This window comes from Polyergus mexicanus, unplaced genomic scaffold (genome assembly GCF_030449975.1).
Source record: "Polyergus mexicanus isolate NDT 795.1 unplaced genomic scaffold, iyPolMexi1.0 SCAF_9, whole genome shotgun sequence".
NCBI lineage: Eukaryota > Metazoa > Arthropoda > Insecta > Hymenoptera > Formicidae > Polyergus > Polyergus mexicanus.
Genome location: NW_027223329.1, coordinates 4,028,651 through 4,050,115, shown reverse-complemented (window position 1 = coordinate 4,050,115; position 21,465 = coordinate 4,028,651). Strand labels below are relative to the sequence as shown.

At 30.0% G+C, this 21,465-nt stretch overlaps 3 protein-coding genes across 3 annotated transcripts; 1 reads left to right on the top strand and 2 right to left on the bottom strand.

The window, feature by feature from the left end:
• Positions 1 to 3,549: 3,549 nt before the first annotated feature.
• On the top strand, positions 3,550 to 9,481 carry Hsdl2 (Hydroxysteroid dehydrogenase like 2). Its single transcript, XM_070301536.1, has 8 exons — positions 3,550 to 3,829; positions 4,606 to 4,769; positions 5,258 to 5,471; positions 5,607 to 5,812; positions 6,602 to 6,799; positions 7,050 to 7,247; positions 8,613 to 8,741; positions 8,862 to 9,481. Exons 1-8 carry the CDS (start codon positions 3,816 to 3,818, stop codon positions 8,972 to 8,974), a joined length of 1,236 nt encoding a protein of 411 aa, XP_070157637.1. The 5' UTR covers positions 3,550 to 3,815; the 3' UTR covers positions 8,975 to 9,481.
• A 258-nt stretch (positions 9,482 to 9,739) lies between these two features.
• Positions 9,740 to 11,808, bottom strand: LOC138936270 (mitochondrial S-adenosylmethionine carrier protein-like). The gene is made up of 6 exons (XM_070301537.1): positions 11,544 to 11,808; positions 10,954 to 11,110; positions 10,778 to 10,887; positions 10,328 to 10,568; positions 10,084 to 10,222; positions 9,740 to 9,950 (listed from the first exon to the last, which is right to left on the bottom strand). The coding sequence occupies exons 1-6, from the start codon at positions 11,607 to 11,609 to the stop codon at positions 9,839 to 9,841; spliced, it is 825 nt and encodes a 274-aa protein (XP_070157638.1). The 5' UTR covers positions 11,610 to 11,808; the 3' UTR covers positions 9,740 to 9,838.
• A 2,557-nt stretch (positions 11,809 to 14,365) lies between these two features.
• On the bottom strand, positions 14,366 to 18,373 carry LOC138936371 (PHAF1 protein CG7083). The gene is made up of 8 exons (XM_070301726.1): positions 18,042 to 18,373; positions 17,032 to 17,114; positions 16,614 to 16,841; positions 16,245 to 16,454; positions 15,991 to 16,140; positions 15,527 to 15,691; positions 14,954 to 15,130; positions 14,366 to 14,831 (listed from the first exon to the last, which is right to left on the bottom strand). Exons 1-8 carry the CDS (start codon positions 18,103 to 18,105, stop codon positions 14,634 to 14,636), a joined length of 1,275 nt encoding a protein of 424 aa, XP_070157827.1. The 5' UTR covers positions 18,106 to 18,373; the 3' UTR covers positions 14,366 to 14,633.
• Positions 18,374 to 21,465: the final 3,092 nt, after the last annotated feature.

Here is a 21,465-nt window from a genome sequence, read left to right as displayed (position 1 = left end):
ATTTATCCGATACAATCCCAACACAGGGAATTCAGATATTGTACTGATTGTTCAGTAATCGGATACATAAATATCCAAAAAAGTTAAAATTATTCGTTAATTGTCTACTTAAGATGTAAAATAGAGTCTAATATCTATATAAGTAAAATTTTAACTTTTTTATGAATGAAATTATTTAATCATTACTATTTTCTGAAACTTGTAAATTATTTATAAAATAGCGATGTTAACTAGATAACAGGAAATTGTTAAATAGTTTCCATTCCTATATAAAACCAAAAATTTAATAATAATTTTTTAATATGCACACGATATTTCAGATTTTAATAAATAAACTTCGAGAATATATAAAGACATCCAAGAGAGAAAAAACTCGTAATTGCGTAAATTCACAATCTTTTTTTCTTATTTCTCTTGGATATCTTTATATATTTTCAAAGTTTATCTATCAAATTTAAAGCGTTCTGCATATTTGTAGCAACGCATTTCAATATTACAAATACATTGCACCGTAACATTACTGTAATATTACATTGTAATATTTCTAAGGACGGACATTTCAACGTTGCCGCAGACTTGCAGTAACATTGCAGAAACATTTCGCAATTTCCATGCAATATTACAATGTTTCAATGCAAGGTCTATGCAACGTTTCTGCAATCTTTCGGTGCTGTATGGGACGCGATTAAACGCATCCAATATCGGTGCATTATTCAAATGCGGCTTTGCCATACGTCTAAATTAGTCGCCGCGCCGAAATACCTGTCGCGCTATATAATGAATATTATATTCCGCGCCGTCAAAATAAACACGGCCTTGCCGTACATGTGCCGACGCCCTGTTTTTTGGACGTTTCGCGCGCCGTAACAACCACGACCGTACGTCGATACGTACAATACGATTTATACATATTTATACACAGCGCACGGTATAACTATATCGCACCCTAATTATAACGCGCCGAATAACCACCGCGCAATTATTATAACTCGCGCCTTGTCAACCGCCGCGCGCCCGCTTCGGAAGATATAAACTCTCGTTAACATCTCTGTACATTGACCATTACCAAAGGAGGCAAATAAACAGACTACATTACATCCAACCGCCTGATCCCGCGTCTATCGTTGTGTCTCACCCTTTCACGAGCCCTGATCCCGACCGAGTATATCCGACCTCGCGAAAGCGGCCTCGCTATTACAACTTTCAGGGATTATTTATAAGATAGACTTTCAGGAAATTTCTGAAAAATCGATTTTTTTACATTTATGACTAATAGCTCTTGCAGACCAACGCGATGACGCGACGCGCGATATCCAATGAGAGCTTTAGGCCGGTATTCAGTTCTTATATTTAAGACCGTCTTAAGCACAATCTTAGTGCCGGTCCACAATAGGTGATTTAAGCCCTAAGCCTTAAGAAATTGACCAATCATGATTGAGTATGAAGAGAATACTCGACTGTGATTAGTTAATTTCTTAAGGCTTAGAGCTTAAATCACCTATTGTGGATCGGCATTTAAGATATCCTAAACCAATCACAGAGGCGTATTAGCATCTTAAGACATTATTTAAGACGATCTTGAAATAAGAACTGACTATGAATACCGGTCTTATTTTTTCGAAAAAGCAGAGCTCTCATTGGATATGGTGCGTCGAATCATCGCGTCGATCTGCAAGAGCCATAGGTATAATCCCCTTAATTTTAAGAGAATTACTAATTACTTTAATATTAAATAGATTTTAATATTTAATAGATTACTTTAATATTTATATGCAATAAAGAACGCTTTGGTGCCACTAATAATGAAGAATAAAAGTATTCAAGGAAATTACATTCTATTTCAATTTTTATATTTACATAATAAAAAGAAACATTCTGATGCATTCTCATAATCATATACATAAGAAATTAATATCGTGTGTTATTTTATAAAACATCCCATTTAATTTGTTTCAATCATTTAGATGCAGATCCTTTTTCAACATGTGTGCAGTCACATACATCATCTTATTTTTCTTCTCCAAGTATACATTGATTGCTCGCTGACGCATCTCTTACCACTCGTACAAATCTCGAAATATGGGGCGAACAAATTTCATGCTCGGAAAATTCTTAGAATTAAAAGTTTTTTTTCAATATTTTATAATTTATTGATATAAAATATTGAAGAAAAACTTTTAATTATAGAAAAGTATTGTCTTATTATTATATTTGGGCATTCTTATATACGGACGCTCCTGAGACAAAGCGTCGCGTTCCTTAATTACGCGTATCTGGAGACTCGTTGCTAACGCACGAGCGGTGAGTGGGGAACAATAGGCGTGAGTCACGAAATCGGGCCAAAATGTGCAAGTAAATCCCAGCACTGTTATAACTGACATCGAGAGCTTTCCAAAACACTATAACAAAGTATTTTTTTATTAAGTACTTTTTGAGTTATTTTATATTTTAATCTGACATATTTTGATATAAAAAATAAAATATTTCGTAAAATATTCAGTTTTCGATAATTTTACCGTAATACTTCTATGTACAGAATAATAAGACAAATTAATTAGTGCCAAAAAAAACAAATAATTGTTTAAAAAAATACATTGTAAATAATTTTCTTAAAAACAATTTTCTTTTATACTAATTGATTTGTCTCATTATTCTGTACATAGAAGTATTACGGTAAGATTATCAAAAACTAAATATTTTACGAGATATTTAATTTTTTATATCAAAATATGTCAGATTAAAATATACAATAACTCAAAAAGTACTTAATAAAAAAATACTTTGTTATAGTGTTTTGGAAAGCTCTCGATGTCAGCTACAAGAATATTAAATAAAAAATGGGGCTTTCTATTTAAGATTTTAAAGTTGACCTTCACATGACCTTCAAATGATTTTCCAAGGTCAAATTATTGTCACCATCTTATGGTCCCCTTGAAGCCACACAACTTTTGTTTGAAACTTTTTTATGTCAGATTATTGTAAGTGCCTTAAAAATCGTGGCGACCGTTACGAGGACCACCCTGTATATATATATATATATATATATATATAATATACACACATCTTGACACACACCATCCACACACCATACACACACCGCACACACACGCGCGTGCGCATGGAAAATCTCAGGATGCCATTACATAGAGCGCGGATTAGCATAACGCAGATTAAGAATGGAACCAATCACGAGCATTCTGCAGTTTTCGTTACGCTCGCGATTGGTTTTCTTCTCATTCCGCGTTAAGGCCCGTCTACATAGGACGCAACACGCCAGACGCAGCTTGCAGGCCGGTATTCATAATCAGTTCTTATATTTAAAACCGCCTTAAGTAATATCTTAAGATGCTAATACGGCTCTGTGATTGGTGTAGGACATATTGAGATTGTGCTTAAGACGATCTTAAATATAAGAACTAACTATGAATACCGGCCTGCGAGCTGCGTCTGGCGTGTCTCGTCCTATGTAGACGGGCCTTTACGCTAATCCGCGTTTCCGCGCTTCATGTAATGGCACCCTCAAAGATGATCGGTCTCTTTCGCATTAAAGTGTTGATAAATACACTTGCGAACAATTATTTATTGAATGTACTTTGAACCTAGAATAGGTATTGAAGTTGATTGAAGTATAAAAGTGCCAATAACGATAAAAGATATTCGCAATATTTTTTCCAGTTTTGAATTTGCAAATCTTGATCGAGCAACGCTCATTGTAATTTTTTTTACACCTCTTCATAGCATACAAGACCACGTATACTTCTCGTGCACCAACATTCGATATTTAATTCGCGCTAACATATTGTAAAAAACGAAAAATGATTAACACAGGGTAAGTGTAATTTTACAATTATGGATATATATAAATGTATGAAACATATTTATCATCATTACCATATGTGATACAGATTTTTAAATTTTAATATTGAACAATAGTTTATAGAAATCTAAATGTACAAATCTACAATTTTATTATTATATGATTTGTCATGATGTAAAAAAATATATATATATATATTTAATTAATAATTTAATTTTAAAATAGTTTCAATTTTTGTATGCAAAAATTGTTCATTGACTTTTATATAAAAAAATTGAAACTATTTTAAAAATAAATTATTTGCGATTAACATGTAATATGATAAATATATTGAATTATAAAGGATAAATCTTATCTCTTATATTTAAAATTTTAATTGAGCAAAATTCTTTATTGTTACAGTACAACATTTTTATCATATCTTATATTGAAGCAAAATACTGTATTGTCATTTTTAATAAATACGCTATGTTCAGTAATATATCCACTAAATAAAAGAGCAGCATTAATTCTTGAAAATTGAGACAATTTTTTCAATAAAAGTTATAATCAAAAATTTCCAATAGACTTCAATGTAGTTTTATTTCATCAGCGTCTTTTGAAATTTTAATTATTAAATATTCCAGTGGTTTAAAAATGTATAAATTCTGTTAAAATTGAATATCACAAGTATATCTCAAATATTATTTGTGTGATTGTAGATTTGAATTTGTTTCCAACAATTATCATAAATCTTTTATTGTTGAAAAAAAATGATACTGATCTTCATTAATATATATTTGATGCAGGAAGTTGGCTGGTCGCACTATTTTTATTACAGGAGCTTCAAGGGGTATTGGAAAAAGTATAGCATTGAAAGCGGCAAAAGATGGTGCAAATATTGTTATTGCTGCAAAAACAGCCCAACCACATCCAAAACTACCGGGTACCATTTATACAGCAGCTAGCGAAAGTAATTATTGATTATTTATTACATCTGTCTTCAACAAATGCGGATTTCTGGTATATATAAAGCTCATTTTGCAGCGTCACTTAAATAAAGTTTTAATAAGGTATTTCTGCATTTGGAGAAATATGTATTCTTAAATCTTGACAAAAATTGACCCACTATATACCAAAGGAATTATTTCTAATAAAGAAAAGTAAATATCTTGTAATTTATTAATTATATTAGCTGTGATGATCTTGATTTTATTGTATATTATCAGTGATGGATATTCTATCACATACACGCCTATAGTTTTGAAATTAAAAAAATATTTTAATTTTTAATTATTTATTTCAAAGATTTTTTACTGTGCTCATTTTTTTTGTTTATATAATATGTAAGATTGAGATATCTCGGAATTTTGTATTCGTACGATAGATATCGCACTAAATATTGTGTTAAATAAAAGAATTTTAAAATTTAAAAACCTATATATAAAATATATTTTTCAGTTGAAGCGGTTGGTGGTAAAGCTCTACCTTGCATTGTGGATGTGCGCGATGAAGCTCAAGTGATTAATGCAGTAGAAAATGCTGTCGCAAAATTTGGTGGTATAGATATTGTAGTGAACAATGCAAGCGCTATTTCTTTAACGGGCACTCTCGCAACCGACATGAAAAGATACGATTTGATGAATAATATTAATGCTAGAGGAACTTTTCTCGTGTAGGTATCTTTTTATTATATCAAGATGTTCTTGATGTTCAAACATATAATATTATATATATGATAGTTAAATAGAAAAAAAAATTCAAATTGTACATTTTATCATCCACGTTACAATAAAAAATTGTGTTCTAGATCAAAAGTTTGTATACCATATCTGAAGAAAAGTGCAAATCCTCACATAGTTAATATAAGTCCGCCACTAAATATGAAAGCGATTTGGTTTAAAAATCATGTTGCATATACAATGGCCAAATATGGAATGTCTATGTGTGTTCTCGGTATGGCGGAGGAATTTAAACCTGACGGTATCGCAGTTAACGCTGTTTGGCCAAAGACAGGTATGTTATTGATTGATATCGTATTTTAATTAGGTACAATGGACAAAGGAAATAATCATAACATTCATCGTTGCAAATAGTGTATTAGGCAAATATTAGCAACATATCATCTCAAATGTAGAAAATGAAGCGATAATGCGCGCGCAACATTTGTGTGCGCATTTCCTCAACTGCGTTTGTTCTCTGTTCTCTATTCCCTGTTCCTTATTCCTTTTATTGTGCTGAGGCCCTAAAAATCTCTCAAAAGAAATTAGGGCCCGAACACATAAAAAAATTTAAGCACTAAGACTTAAGACTTAAGAATTTCAACCATACGGAATTTACAGCGTTGCTTACGTTTCAATACGGTTGCTTTACTGTTCGGCCGTGATTGGTCAATTCGCTTACGTCTTAAATCTTACTGTTTAAGTCTTTTTATGTGCCAAGGTCCTTCTCGATCCGTCCAGCAACTGCCGCGCGGCAGGTCTCATACTTGCTCCGAATGCTATTTCGAGAAACATATTATATACCTCTATAATTTTGTCAATTTTGCTTGGATTAACTTGAAATTTTCTGAAAATATTTTCAAGATGTTGCATTACAAGATAATGTCAAAATCCAAAATTGATTTTTTGAAAATTTCTAGGTAAACGTGTCCCCTTAAAACATGATAAATGACTTCTATTGAGCTTATCTATCGTGCAAAAAGAATTTAAATTTAATTATTTTAATTGCGTCTTATATTGAAAAATATATTGTATAATTATATAGAATATTATAGAATTTATTTTTGTATTATCTTATTTTCAGCTATATATACTGCTGCAATGGAGATGTTATCAGGTTCGGAGTCGAGTGATGTTTGTCGAAAACCTGAAATTATAGCAGATGCTGTTTACACTTTGCTTTGTAAAGATAGTAAATCTGTTACTGGGCAATTTCTGATAGATGAAGACATATTAAAAAACGAGGGCGTTGCTGATTTTACAAATTATGCATGTAATCCAGGTATTATTATTTTTATTTTTTTTTTTTTTTTTATACTTTATGGATAATTAAAAATTAATAGATTATTATTAATACACACAGATTATCACAATTATATATAATAATTGATTTACATATCATTTTGTAGTGTTACTCAAATCATTTTCTACATATAAAACTTTTATAAAAACAGATATGTAAAAATTGCTAGATATTATAAGTTGTTAAATGATTGCTTTGGGGATAAAGGTATTTGTAATTTTTTCTTTAGCAAACAAGGATAATTTAATGATGGATTTCTTTTTGGATGATCACAATATTTTGGATTCTCAAGATAAAAAACATAATTCTGATAAAGTGAATAATAATGAAATGGGACAAGTGGAACGTATATTTATTGCAATTAATGCACATTTAAGTAACGAACTAGTAAACAGAACTGGTGCAATATATCAATTCAATGTAAAAGGTAATTTCTTTTCGTTTCTTGATTCAAATATTAAAACATGATTACAAATGTGAATATACACAAGTATAAATTTATTTATAAGTATTATACAGGGTGTCCCAAAGCACTCTTGACAACGCTCCTGAGCAGGTAGAGCACAACAAAATGAGCAGTAAAGTCTTGTAACAATTTTTTTTATAACGCTTAATAAAGAAATTATTATTGAATAGTCTGGCCAATCAGCGCCGATCTTTAGCCGCACGTCTAGTAGTGTGCATGAGCGCTCCGCACACTACCAGGCGGGCGGCTTACCGATGTGCATCCGGCTAAAAGTCGGCGCTGATTGACCAGATTTTCCTCAATAACTCCTTCATTAAGCGTTAAAGAAAAAAAGGTACAGGACTTTTCTGTTCAGTTTACTCTGCTCTATCTGCTCACGAACGTTGGTACAATCTTTACCGAACATCCTGTATATACAGAGTAGGTCATTTTAATGTATCCACTGAAATATCTTAAAATCTATAAGTTTAAGACAAAAATGTTTTAGACAAAAGTTGTATGGTTTCGAGGGGGCCATAAGATGATACCATTAGTTTGACCTTGACGAATTATTTGAAGGTCACATGAAAGTCACATTTAATTTTTTAAATGGAATACTATATTTTTTATTGCATATTCTTGTAGCTGACATCGAGAGCTTTCCAAAACACTATAATAAACTATTTTTTTATTTAGTACTTTTTGAGTTATTTTATATTTTAATTTGACATCTTTTGGTATAAAAAATTAAATATCTCATAAAATATTCAGTTTTCGATAATCTTACCGTAATACTTTTATGTACAGAATAATGAGACAAATTAATTAGTGCAAAAAAAAAACAAATAATTGTTTTAAAAAATACATTGTAAATAATTTTCTTAAAAACAGTTATTTTTTTATACTAATTGATTTGTCTCATTATTCTGTACATAAGAGTATTACGGTAAGATTATCGAAAACTAAATATTTTACGAGATATTTAATTTTTTATATCAAAATATGTAAGATTAAAATATAAAATAACTCAAAAAGTATTTAATGAAACAATACTTTATTGTAGTGTTTTGGAAAACTCTCGAGGTAAGCTACAAGAATATGTAATGAAAAATAGGGAGTTCCATTTAAAAAATTCAAAGTGATTTTTATATGACCTTGATGATGCTATTCAAGGTCATACTAATATTTTTATATAATGCGCCACTTAGAGTTCTACAACTTTTGTATGAAATATTTTTCACGAAAATGCGTTGTTGCCTCAAAAAACTGCTGATACGGATGCTCTGTTACACCCTGTATACTTACCATCTACTTATAATCATTAATGTATAATCTTTTTTATTTTAGGAAAAGAAGCTGGTGTATGGTTTTTAGACTTAAAACATGGCAAAGGCGCTACTGGAAAAGGAGAACCAAGTCAACCAGCAGATGCAACGCTTACAATGGATTCAGAAAATTTCTTTGCCATGTTCTCAGGTATATGCGAATATAACTTTTTTGTATGTGTATATATGTACATTAATATATGATCATTGTGTATGTGATATATTATTAATATAATTAATTTAATTCTTTTGAATTTGCTTCTATCGACAGGTAAACTAAAGCCAACTGCAGCATTTATGACAGGCAAGTTAAATATTAGTGGAAACCTGCAAAAAGCTATGAAATTGGAAAAATTAATGGGTAGTTTAAAAGCCAAATTGTGAAATTGAAATAATGGTATATAATGTTGTTAAAGAATATCATATATTTTATATTTTTATATATGATAATAGAGAGAGGATATTTCTCTCTTAATAATTAAAAAAAAAATTAAGCCTAAAGATACATTTTATATATGCATATCATATGTACAATTCTTAGCTTCCATAAAGCTAAGAAAAGCATATGTTAACACAATTACATTTTCGACTAAATTTATTTGCACAATTTTGGCACCAATATTTCCTTAAAAAATTTCAATGTAAATCTCGTTTTTGTCTCATAAATGCTCAATTCTGGATATAATTTTATATAACTACTAAATTAAAGTTAGAAATAAAGTTAAAGATATTGCTATAAATTTTAAAAACTACTGATATTTCAGTATTTTTTGTAAGGAAATATCGTTTCCAAATTAAGGTTAATAACATTGTTCAGACAAATGCAAATAAATAAAAATTATAAGTGCAAATTGCTATAAATTAATACTCAGTGTATTAGTATTAGTATTTCTGGCTGAATTGTTTATGATTGTTTCTATGAAACAAAGAATCTCTTTATTTCAAAAAAATTTTGTGTAAAACAAAAAATATATAGATATTAAAAATAATATAAAATTGTATTTTTATAGATTATATTAATATAAACGGGGATTATATATATATATATATATATATATATATATATATATATATATATATATATATTAAATATTGTTATATCACAGAAAAGGAAAAATAAATATTATATTATTGTACATTAAAAAAAATAAATTTTTTATACATATTTCAAATAACAATATATATCTAATAATTCACTATTATGTAACTTTTTTTATAAGATATAATATAAATTCACATAGTTATTATTTAAGCATTGAAAATATTTTCTATGAGAACTCTTGCTTTTTCATAAACTCCAAAGAATATAAAACCTCCTATTGTAATCCATGTTATTCTTGGTCCAAGACCGGCAAATAATCTAATATTGAAGTATTTAACGCATCTTATTTTGTGCAAAGATATTACCAAGAATATTTCCAACAAATAAGAAATATTTAAATCATTTGTCAATCTTTTATTATAGAAAAAAAAGACTACTGAAAAATATTTACCCTCGACAACCATTTTCTATGTATGTTTCATGAAGTATATTTAGAATTGTCAGTTGTGATGAAAGCATTGTTCTGTTAGCGAGCATTATCCTCGTTTTTGCAACATCCAATGGAGTTGTAACAGTCGCAGAGATGCTTCCTAAAATTAAAAAAATATGTACACAGATTAAAAAGAGAAAAATACAAATAGGTGACCGTACAATAATTTATTATCTTACTTTTATTTATAATATAAAATAAAAACCTGAAATTGCACCACAGATTGCACTTTCCATTGGATATATTTCTCTCCTGATGTGGAAACTGTAGAGTTTCTTCAAATATTCCCATAATGGAAATTGTACAATACTAAAAGGCGTATCTCGTAACACTGTACTCCAATACCCACGGTACAATAACTTAAGACCAAGTGATTTCTTGTCATGTATCAGTGCCTGTTTTCTCTGCTTTACGACCTCCACTGGAACTCGTATTAAACATGCTATCTTTGCATATAAAGTAATATGATTAATATACATGATCAAATGTCTTCCTTTTACAACAAATAAATTAAATATGAATAAAATAATATAGTCTATAATTATTTATATTTTGACTTTGAACATCAAATTGTATGCATGTTTTTAATTTTTTTTTCTTTTCAGTCTTTTAAATTGTTATTAAAAAAGATAATATGAAATTAATAAAATAGCACCATTTCTCCTAATGTTGCTGCTCCCATGTGAAGTACTGTACAGTACTTTGCGGAAACTTTTGGCTGCATTATAGTTTTAACTTCTTCATATGTTAAAAAGAATAGAGCAGCTAAAACATGAGAGAGAGAGAGTAATATATAAGAATATATATACAAAGTTTTAATCTGCATTATACCTGTTGGTGCCGAACCAACTATGACTGGATAAATCCCTCTGTAAAGACCTGTGAAACCTCCAGCATTCAAAAATCCTCGCGCACTCTGCAATCGAGTTTTCAATGTATCTAGCGGGAATAACGTAATATCCACAAATGTTCCCGCTGCACCTCCTGCCTAAGCAAACGAGTATTATTATATAAATGTACAAGCATAACTTTATTTGTTTATTATTAACATTGTGCATTAGTCACGATGTACTGAGAAAATAAAAAGACTCCGCGACACAAATTTCAGCAGTAGAACCAAAAACTGGAAATTTGGAAAAAACCTGGAGCGAATGTTACATTTAGTGTTCTTACATTTTATTATTTATTAATTCTATTATTATTTTACAGATATACTTTTATGATCCAAACAATCATTAGAAACATGAAATATTGATGAATCAACAATTGAGTTAGGTTATAGCGGGTTTAATTAGTCCCTCGACTTCTGATATATTCATCCTATTTACATATAAAATACTCATTTAAAAGATTATTTGTAAATGTTACAACATATATGTGTAATAAAAATACATTGTACAAATGCAATATTTTTTGCTTACAATAATTGAAGTAATAAAAACATTCCGCACGCCCGTCCCTTCCGTTTTTTTTTCGCTCTTCGTCATTTTGTTTTTGCAAAGAATATATAACTTTCATGTAATTACAATACTAATATAATGAGTCTTGTCGATCGATTCGATTATACAAAATATAATTGTGCAAAAAAATGCTTTCTGGCCTTTCGTGGCAAAAAGCAGTAATGCAACCAAATGCAACAAGACTAACGATGAGCGCCCATTTTCGAGAATTTTTTACTTGCATATATATATATGCATATATCATAAAGTTAGCCGGTCACCATTCATTTTTGTAATTTTTTTTTTTTTACGAATCGTTTGTTGGTTGTTTGTTGGTGATTGTTAGCCTAATTACAACGTTTGTTCGTTAATATTTTTTTTGAATATATGAAAACAAAATTTTGTGTGAAGTTAGCCGGACAGATATTATTTTTGTTTCGAACTTAGTTCAATCGATGCGCAATCATTTGTTGGTCACGGAAAAACTAACAGGAGTCCAGGGGTTATCCAGTGGACATTTATAGGACATTAATACTTATTATAATACTTAAGATTTCTAAATTATATTAAATAGCCGACACAACTAAAAATAATTATGTATGCATATTAAATTTTTATAAATATATTTATAATAATATCTTAAAACATCCTACAAATGTCCTGAACCGTCCTGGACATATTCAAGATGATCCTGAGGATGTTTTGTGCTGTCTGGGATATGCAATATGTAAGACACGGGTGCCTGTTAGGCTTGGTGATTTGTTGCTTTATTACTATCAATTCGTGTATCAGATCAGCAGGATAGGGATAAACACGATTGTCAATCTTTGTTTGATATTATTTTTTAACAGTCGTAATTACAGTTTCGTAGATTAAAATTATATTATCTTTTTTCAATTATACCAAGAATATAATAGCTATAAGATAATAATAGCTTTTCATAGCTATTATTGGTTTATTACAAAATAGACACGTATTAATAACATACGCTTTCATGCTATTAGTACTTATTATATTATTACCCATACAGCACTAAAGCTTGCAACAACATTGCTACAACATTGCAATATTGCATATTGCAGTTTAATGTAGCAAAAATATTGCAAAGACATTATTTTACAATATAACTTTAGCAATGTTACAGCAACATTCCAAAAATATTCGATAATCGCTAGTTCATTCGTTTACCGCTATGCGGCGCATATTGCGCTATCTATTCCGCATTTAATTTTTAGTCACGATGATTATATAAAGTTTACAAAGAGCGATTAAAAAATTAATATTTTTTCATGAAACTTGTTCTAACGTATTCTTTATATGTTTATATTGTTAGAATTAGTCGTACAGAGCCGGATTTTGCAATTTAGCAAATTTTCAAAAATTTATAATAAATATTTATAATAAATATAAATTCGCAAGCAACTATACCTGATCTGCGAGTATGTTGTTTGTCAGTATTAGAATTTTTATTTTGATCATTTTTCCAAAAAAACGCTCTGTACGTCTAAGAAGATGATGATGCTGAATACGAATATCATCATATTAGAATCCGATGTTCTCGTTATTTTGGCTGTAGGACGTAGACTAATTCGTAATTCATGGCTTCCCGCGAGAGGTCTCTACTGTCTCTCTTTATTTCCGGTGGCATTGCCTCTCTCAGGCTTGTCTCTGCTACAAATTACCAGCATGTTTCCCATATGTCAGAATTTTTATGCAACGCCTTACGTTGCAAATCGATGAACTATGAAGCGTGAAAAGTGACGTTTTGACAGCCCAAATTATTCTTGCGTGCCATTTCATAATTATTTGCTTTATACTAATGCTGTGATGTGTAACGTATTTATGAAACTTATAAAATTGTCCGAAAACTAAGCTTAGCAAGAAAAGTATTATGTAAAAAGAACATTTTCCACTTCTTTCGACAGCTGTCAAACTACATGTTTTCCCGTATGACTAGACCTACTTTGACACTCATTTTACGATTATTTATTAATTGTCAAAGAAAAAGTTTAGTTTTCGGACAATTTTACGAGTATACTAAAGCGATCTGTAGTCTTGTTTTTTAAAATATCTTTTTATTTAGAAATAGCACGCAAGAATTCTCAGCGTGTCATTTCTCGCTTCTGAAGTCATCATTCCAATATGGCCGCGGTGACTACTCAGGAGCCTTAATATCTACATATCGGCTTAGCTTGCATCATGACGTCAAAAAACGAAGACATTATTACGAATCATATATAATAATTCTTGTAGATGGCAATGAAGTAAATAATAAAATTTTTAGTTTGATAAAATAGGCTATATAATAATAGTGTTATTATTCTCTATTCGTGCACAGTATATTCATCATATAAAAATACATATGATGTTTAAATATAAAAAAGCTTTGAAAAAGTTTTGAAAATGATTCAAATCTCAGCGTCATTCTCCTATATGTGATTAGATTAATAATTTAAATTTATAACTGCTTTTTTTTATATAATACATATTCATTAACAAAGATATTTGTGTGAAATCAGTTTCAAAAATTCTTTTGATATTTTCTTGCATTTTAGTCGCTTTTGTCATCATAATCCAACATGTCTAATATAAGTATCAAAGAATTTCAAGATTATTTGCAGTAACTACAATATATTCTTAGCCTTATTATATAAATATCAAACATTTGCTACATCACACGTTAACATTTTTCTTCATTATAATATAAAAAAATTTACTTTAGGAGAGTTAAAAGTTGACTTATATCCTTATTTTACCTAAGAACATAATGTTATATATATATATAAGTTAAGATTGTTACTCAGCAATCTTTATGGTCACGATTAAAAAGATAATATCTCCTATAAAAGTTTATATAATATTTCTCATCTTTACATTTTCGTCTTCTGAAGTTAAAATATTTACGATTAGTTATTCAAATTGCAGATGTATGTCTTTTATTATAATTATACAATTATAACAAAAGATGAGAATAAACCATTTATTCTTATTTGTATGTTAAATATGTAAAATTCCGCTATATTTCGGAATCGATTTTAAAAAATAATTAATGTTATATGTAAATTATCAGGATCATGCTGTTCTGTATAATGTTACACTTGCAATATGTTGATTCGCCATAACTTCAACAATCGCGTCTCGTATACCATAACAAAACGTGCAGCCAAAAGGATTGGTTGTGTTTGTCGAAGATGCACGATTCAACACTACGGGACGCGCGCTTGCTTTCAATTGTTCATTCACTCTATCCCATTTTGTGTAGGCAGTGATCTATTGAGACAGGAGATCAGGATCCATGATCAATAATAGATAACGTATTTAAGTTTAGTACATTTAAAATTGTAAAAAAAAATTGGAAAGAAATATATTTCTGTAATATATAATATAATTACCGTAACCGGCGAGGGAGAAACATCTATCAGTTTTCCCGATTCTGCGGAATTATTTTCAGGTGGCAGAGTCAAAGAGAATTCACAACGATGATACATATTAAAGTTATAATGTCCTGGATAATTCGTGTGAAGCACAAACTTTTTTATACATTGAGTTTTTGCATTGAACAAGATATCCTGAAGATATAAAAGAAAAAAATTTATTAAACATAGAAAGCCACATCGATAAATCAATAAAAGAATAGGGAATGTGAGATATATGATCTATATCTACAATTTCATACAGAACATTATATCCAATTAATCTGTTTGGAAAAGTTTGCTAATAATTACCTATCTGTGACTAAATTATATCATCTAAATGTAAAATTTAAAGTGACAATCTATGTATAATAAAGTGTCTAAATTTATTTCTCGTGATATTGTTTGAAAAAAAAAGGGATGGAAGAAAAATAAAAACAAAGCGTTTTATCTTTTTCCGTCGTATAATAACCAGTGTTTCTAGCATTACTAATTTGTAGTATTATTTTGATTCAATTGTAAGTTCACTTTGCTGAAAGAGAGTATACGTACCAAACCTAATGTGAAATAATTGTAGAAAAAATCTGATCGTCTTATCTTGTCTCGTTTATGCGCATGTGGACTATGGATACGCATTTTATCCTCAGCTTTGTAGAATACCCTAGACGGAGCACCAAGTGCGCTTAAGACATCCTCGCAGGTGTCGTCAAATAATACCTAGAATCATAAACGATATATACAGGGTATCTGTATAAAAATTGTGTCGACGCTCATGAACGGATAAAGCAACTGTAAGCTAAATAGAAAAGTCCATTTTAGCATTTTGCGATTTTCGTAATAATTATTGAGAAATTAATATATATATATATATATAAACTATTAATATTTTATATTCGCTTCTGACAATCATAATTCAATTCAATTGTAATGAGGAAAAGTTTAAATAAGTACTCTATGAGAAAAATATTATTTTATCTCCTATATAAAAAATATATTGATGAAGTATAAAACATTACCTCTTTGGTCAGAGACCGTTTTTTCGGCTCCAATAATGCTCTCGTCCCACAACTACCTTCTGTGAAAAGATGTAATCTGAGCCCTCGAGTTCGTGTTTTATCTCTAATAATGTCAGCTTTTTCCAAGTACAAGTTATTGTGGTAACAGACCTATTTAAAAACATATATTGAAGCTACATCTTATTATTCATTCAATATTTTTCCTTATTTTAGAGAATGACACAGAGATAGCCAAAGCCTAAAGGCATAATTACAAGTGGCAAAGGTGGTGGTGGTGTTTTCGAACCATGTTCTTCGCCGCTACCACCGGCTGGCATATTTCCAACGTAAATCGCCGTTTTCGCGACTAGAGGAGAAGTGTCATTAGGAAAGTGTAACGAACCTAATCCGGGGGCGTAACCAGGTTGAAATTTCGAATCGATCGGAAAGTAAAATGACAGTCCTCGAAAATTCAATACAAAGACCTGCAAATTATTATTAGTTATTATCATATTACTTACTATTATTATATTATACATATGTCACGCAGATCGTATAAATAAATATTATCGAATAATAAGTTTATTCGTAATTTTGTATGGCTGTATATTTGTAATCGAGTTTTAAAAATAATTATATTATACCTGTTTATCTTTGTCATAAACACCGGGATGAGTCGCACCAAAAGAATGTTCGATCTGCTCGATCGAAGGCAGTACCTCAGGCGAATTGAATGGCAAGCCGCAATATTTCAATTTCACTAACTTCATATTATAAATTTCAATTATCTTAAGCCTTTGTACAACGGGATCGAATATAAGCCGAATTCCATCGTGTGGTAAATTTATTACTAGATCTACATCTAATGGATTCTGCAAAAACATATAAAAATATATGCTTCATGAATTATTTCATTATATTAGAGATGTAAAGAGACAAGAATATATATTATTTATTCATTCATTCTAAAAAAATGTAAAACATCCAATGTATAATTTATCTGTATTATATGCGTATGTATATATTAATTATTTTATTTCATACACTACATCAAGTACTTACAGTATCACTATAAAGAACTTGTACTCCTCTTATAACACCAACTTGAGATTGTATTATTGATACTGACTGAGAAAAATGCATACCTGTAACACAAATATACTTATAACTTGGAATTTTATATATAAATAAACCAAAGGCCTGTGCATTTCCTATTATATATACTCTTCATATATAGCAAATAGTGCAAAAATCTTCTTATATGAGGTAATATAAAAAGAAAAAGTAAAGAAATCAAAAAAGGGTGTAAAAATAGACAAAAAATATTTGCCATTGGTAAGAGTGTGCGAATCAACCTTAATGAAAAATGTAAGCAATTAATATTAATTATGAGAACTGCTCTATAAGTACAAATCATAATACATCGTATGAGCATAGGTTGATGTGCTCATATCAAGTGCAGGAATATTTATTTTTTAATTTTTTAGGCTAATAGCGATTAAATAAATAAATATGGCAAATCCATCAAATCCTTTGGTTTTTACAATTGGCTTCTAGAGAGAATAAATTGCCTGTATCTTTGCTATTCAATTTACATCATGTTCCATGTATTTTTATGCAATGTATTTATTCATTTACCTGCATATATTCGCTGATGCAATAAAGAGTATCACAATATGTCAAAGAATCATTATATAGTCAAATATATTACATGTATGTTACATATAATAATAAAAAAAAAGGAAACAGAAAAAAATAACACTCATATTTTTGCTGATCGTTTCCCTTGAAAATTCATAATATGATATAATATATAATAAATATAAATAATAATTGTAATAATAATTATTATATATTATATTATATTAGTGTAATATATAATATGTCTCTACAAATCGATTCGCATACACACACATACTTTATCGACTCGTTTAATTCGATCAAATAAAATTTAACGAAAGAAAGAGATTTTTTTGCGCATCACGCAAATCATAATAAATATACACACGCTCGTGTCATAATAAATATACATTTTCGTTCTCTTTCGCGTACTTGTCACTTTCGTCACTTGCCTAAAATAAATTCCCATTGCTCGCATCCAAGAGATCTCTCGGGCACCACTTCGAGCTCCAACATATCGCTTGTTGCTGGTCGCCTTTACTCAAAGAGATCGATAAAAACTTGGGTATTTTAGGCGAAGCAGCGACACACGATATACGCATCAGACGTCAGACTGACAACTACGCGTCGCTTTTGACGTCTATCTCGACATATCGCTCGATTATTATTATTCAGCATATAGCCATATTGCACAATCACATCCCGAACAATGAAGCTCCTTTGCTGTTTTGCGACTCCCTTGGGCTGTTAACAACTTCTACAGTTGGCAAACAGTCACCAAACAGCTGATATATGACCGTGGAGTGTGCGTGAATATCTAGATGCGAGATTCGATTCATTTAGAGTCCTATATTAATCAGTGAAGCGACAATGGCGTTCCGTTTGCTGATTGGCTGACCGTCACGGGCCCGTCCCACTTAATGACCGCAACGCTTACGGTATCACTTTATCTTTGTTGTTCATCAAAAGTTAAACAAAGACAGATAATGCTCGCGAGCAATGCGGTCGTTAAGTGGAACGCACCCTATGAATCCTACGTGCAAATTAATCGCAACCGGCGTACCATAAGTGAGAAAAAAGTATATTTGTAATGTTATTTAAAAAAAAAAAAACATTTTATATATCTTCTGAGACATTTTTAAGACATTTTAGATTACACATGACACCTGCGGGCCCAACATGGCGATCATGGGAAGCATGGAGGGGATAACGATGTCGCTTCTCTGATTATGGCTGTCTTCCAAAATGCGCTGAAGTACTGACAGTACTATTTTCGCGTTCCGAAAATCTTTTCAGCATGCTGCAAGAGAATAATAATTACTACCTTTTTAATGAAAATAAGTTCTAGGAAATTGCTAACTTTCGGCTGATTTTGCACATACTCCCGAGATAGTGCGAGTTCCAGTAATGCATATGCCCAGACAGCACAAAACATCCTCAGGATCATCCTGAATATGTCCAGGACGGTTCAGGACATTTGTAGGATGTTTTAAGATATTATTATAAATATATTTATAAAAGTTTAATATATGCATACATAATTATTCTTAGTTGTTTCGGCTAATTTATATAATTTAGAAATCTTAAGTATTATAATAAGTATTAATGTCCTATAAATGTCCACTGGATAACCCCTGGATGTCTGTAGGATATATCTGCCCTGTCTATTATATTGGATGTCTTTTGGATTTCCAGAGGACATATACATGTGCAATTAATTGTTAACGTTAATTTCGTTTAATATTAATAATTGAATTTGATGCGCACATTTTCATATATCCAAAATTATTATTTATTTAATATTTCATGAGAAATGTTACTGTTCGCAACATTTCAAAAACTTTACAAACAATAGTATTTAACCGCTAGTTCGTTTGTTTACCGCTTTGCGACACGCGAACTCGTATTTGAGATTTGGTCATGAGAATTATATAAAGCTTGCAAAGAGCAACTGACAGGAAATTACAAATGTAATTATTTTCTATCAGTTCGATTTCTGATGCAATCCCAACATAGGGAATTCAGATATTGGATTGTTTAGAAAATATTACACAACTCAAACCCGGGAGCCAAACCTAAAATATTCATGTACAGCACGAAAGCCTCAAATACTAAAGAACAGTGAACTATTTTTAATATTAGATTTTTAATATTGGCAGTAAATAACAAAACAATTTTAATTTATATTTAAATTTTTAAATTTGCTCCTTGAAACATACGAAAAATATCCCTAACATATCCTATAAAAATCCTTAGGATGTTCCACAGGATCTCCCTGGATTCTCCAGAGGTTAATATATGGCTATCATTTACTCTTCCTCAGGACATCCAGAGGAGATCTGAGGATTACAATGGGATATCCTGAGGATATCCTACATGTATGTCCTGGATGTCCTTTGGACGTCCTAAGGACATCCATGTGCTGTCTGGGTGGCGATTGGCGGTTTCGTAAAACGTGAACGAAATATTGAATCGAAAAAGAAGGAAATATTTTTTTATTAATCACAACATGTCATTAAACAAATATAAAATAATAATTGGAAGTACAAATAATACATAGAAAATATTTTTCAAATGATTACGAGAAAGCATTAGCGGATAAGTTACAAATTAATTGAAGAGAATCTTTATAAAAATAAATGTTATAGAAATCTTTATAAATAAACAGTTATAAATTTATAATTTTAATAATATTTTATTGATATCACAGATAAAAATTTTGTTTCTCGAGTATTAGAAAATATTTTTAAAAGTGTCAAAAAGTCTTCATCATTCGGAGATGATGAACTTTGACAATAATTCTCAATAAAGTTTGTAATATTTTGTATACCAATTACAATTGTAGTTAACTTTTCCATTTTAATGTCACTTTCACTCCTTTTCAAATAGATTATATTGCTCTACACTTTTTTTGTCTCTTTTTTTACTGCTTTTTCTACTGCGAATGCGTTCCGATTTTCATTGCTGCCATAGAGACATCCAAGAAAAATAAGAAAAAAAGATTGTAAATTTACGCAATTATGAGTTTTTTCTCTCTTGGACGTCTTTATATATTCTCGAAGTTTATTTATTAAAATCTGAAATATCGTACATATTAAAAAATTATTATCAAATTTTTGATTTTATATAGAAATGGAAACTATTTAACAATTTCCTGTTATCTAGTTAACATCGCTATTTTATAAATAATTTACAAGTTTAAAAAAATAGTAATGATTAAATAATTTCATTCATAAAAATTGAAATTTTACTTATATAGATATTAGACTCTATTTTACATCATAAGTAGACAATTAACGAATAATTTTAAGTTTTTTGGATATTTATGTATCCGATTACTGAACAATCAGTTCAATATCTGACTTCCCTGTATTGGGATTGTATCGGATAAATTAAACTGATAAAAATACTTATATCTTTAATCTTATTAGCCGCTCTTTGCAAGCTTTATGTAATCATCGTAACTGAAGCTTAAATGCGGGATAGATAACGCAACGCGCGCTGCATAGCGGTAAACAAGCGAACTAGCGATTACCGAAAACTGTTTTTTGTAATGTTTTTGAAATGTTGCTGTAACATTCTTATAAAATATTACAATTATATGTTCCAATAACGTCTCAACAATATTACATTGCAATTTGCAAGATTGTAATATTACTGCAATGTAATTGCAATGTTCTGTGCTGTATGGACAGCGGCAATACTGTCAGTACTTTCAGCCCATTTCGGAAGACACCCTATATAGAACTCTAAATTCATTTAGGTCGATATTCATAGTCAGTTCGTATATTTAAGACCGTCTTAAGCACAATCTTAAGATGTTCTAAACCAATCACAGAGAGCCATATTATATAGCATCTTAAGACCGTACTTAAA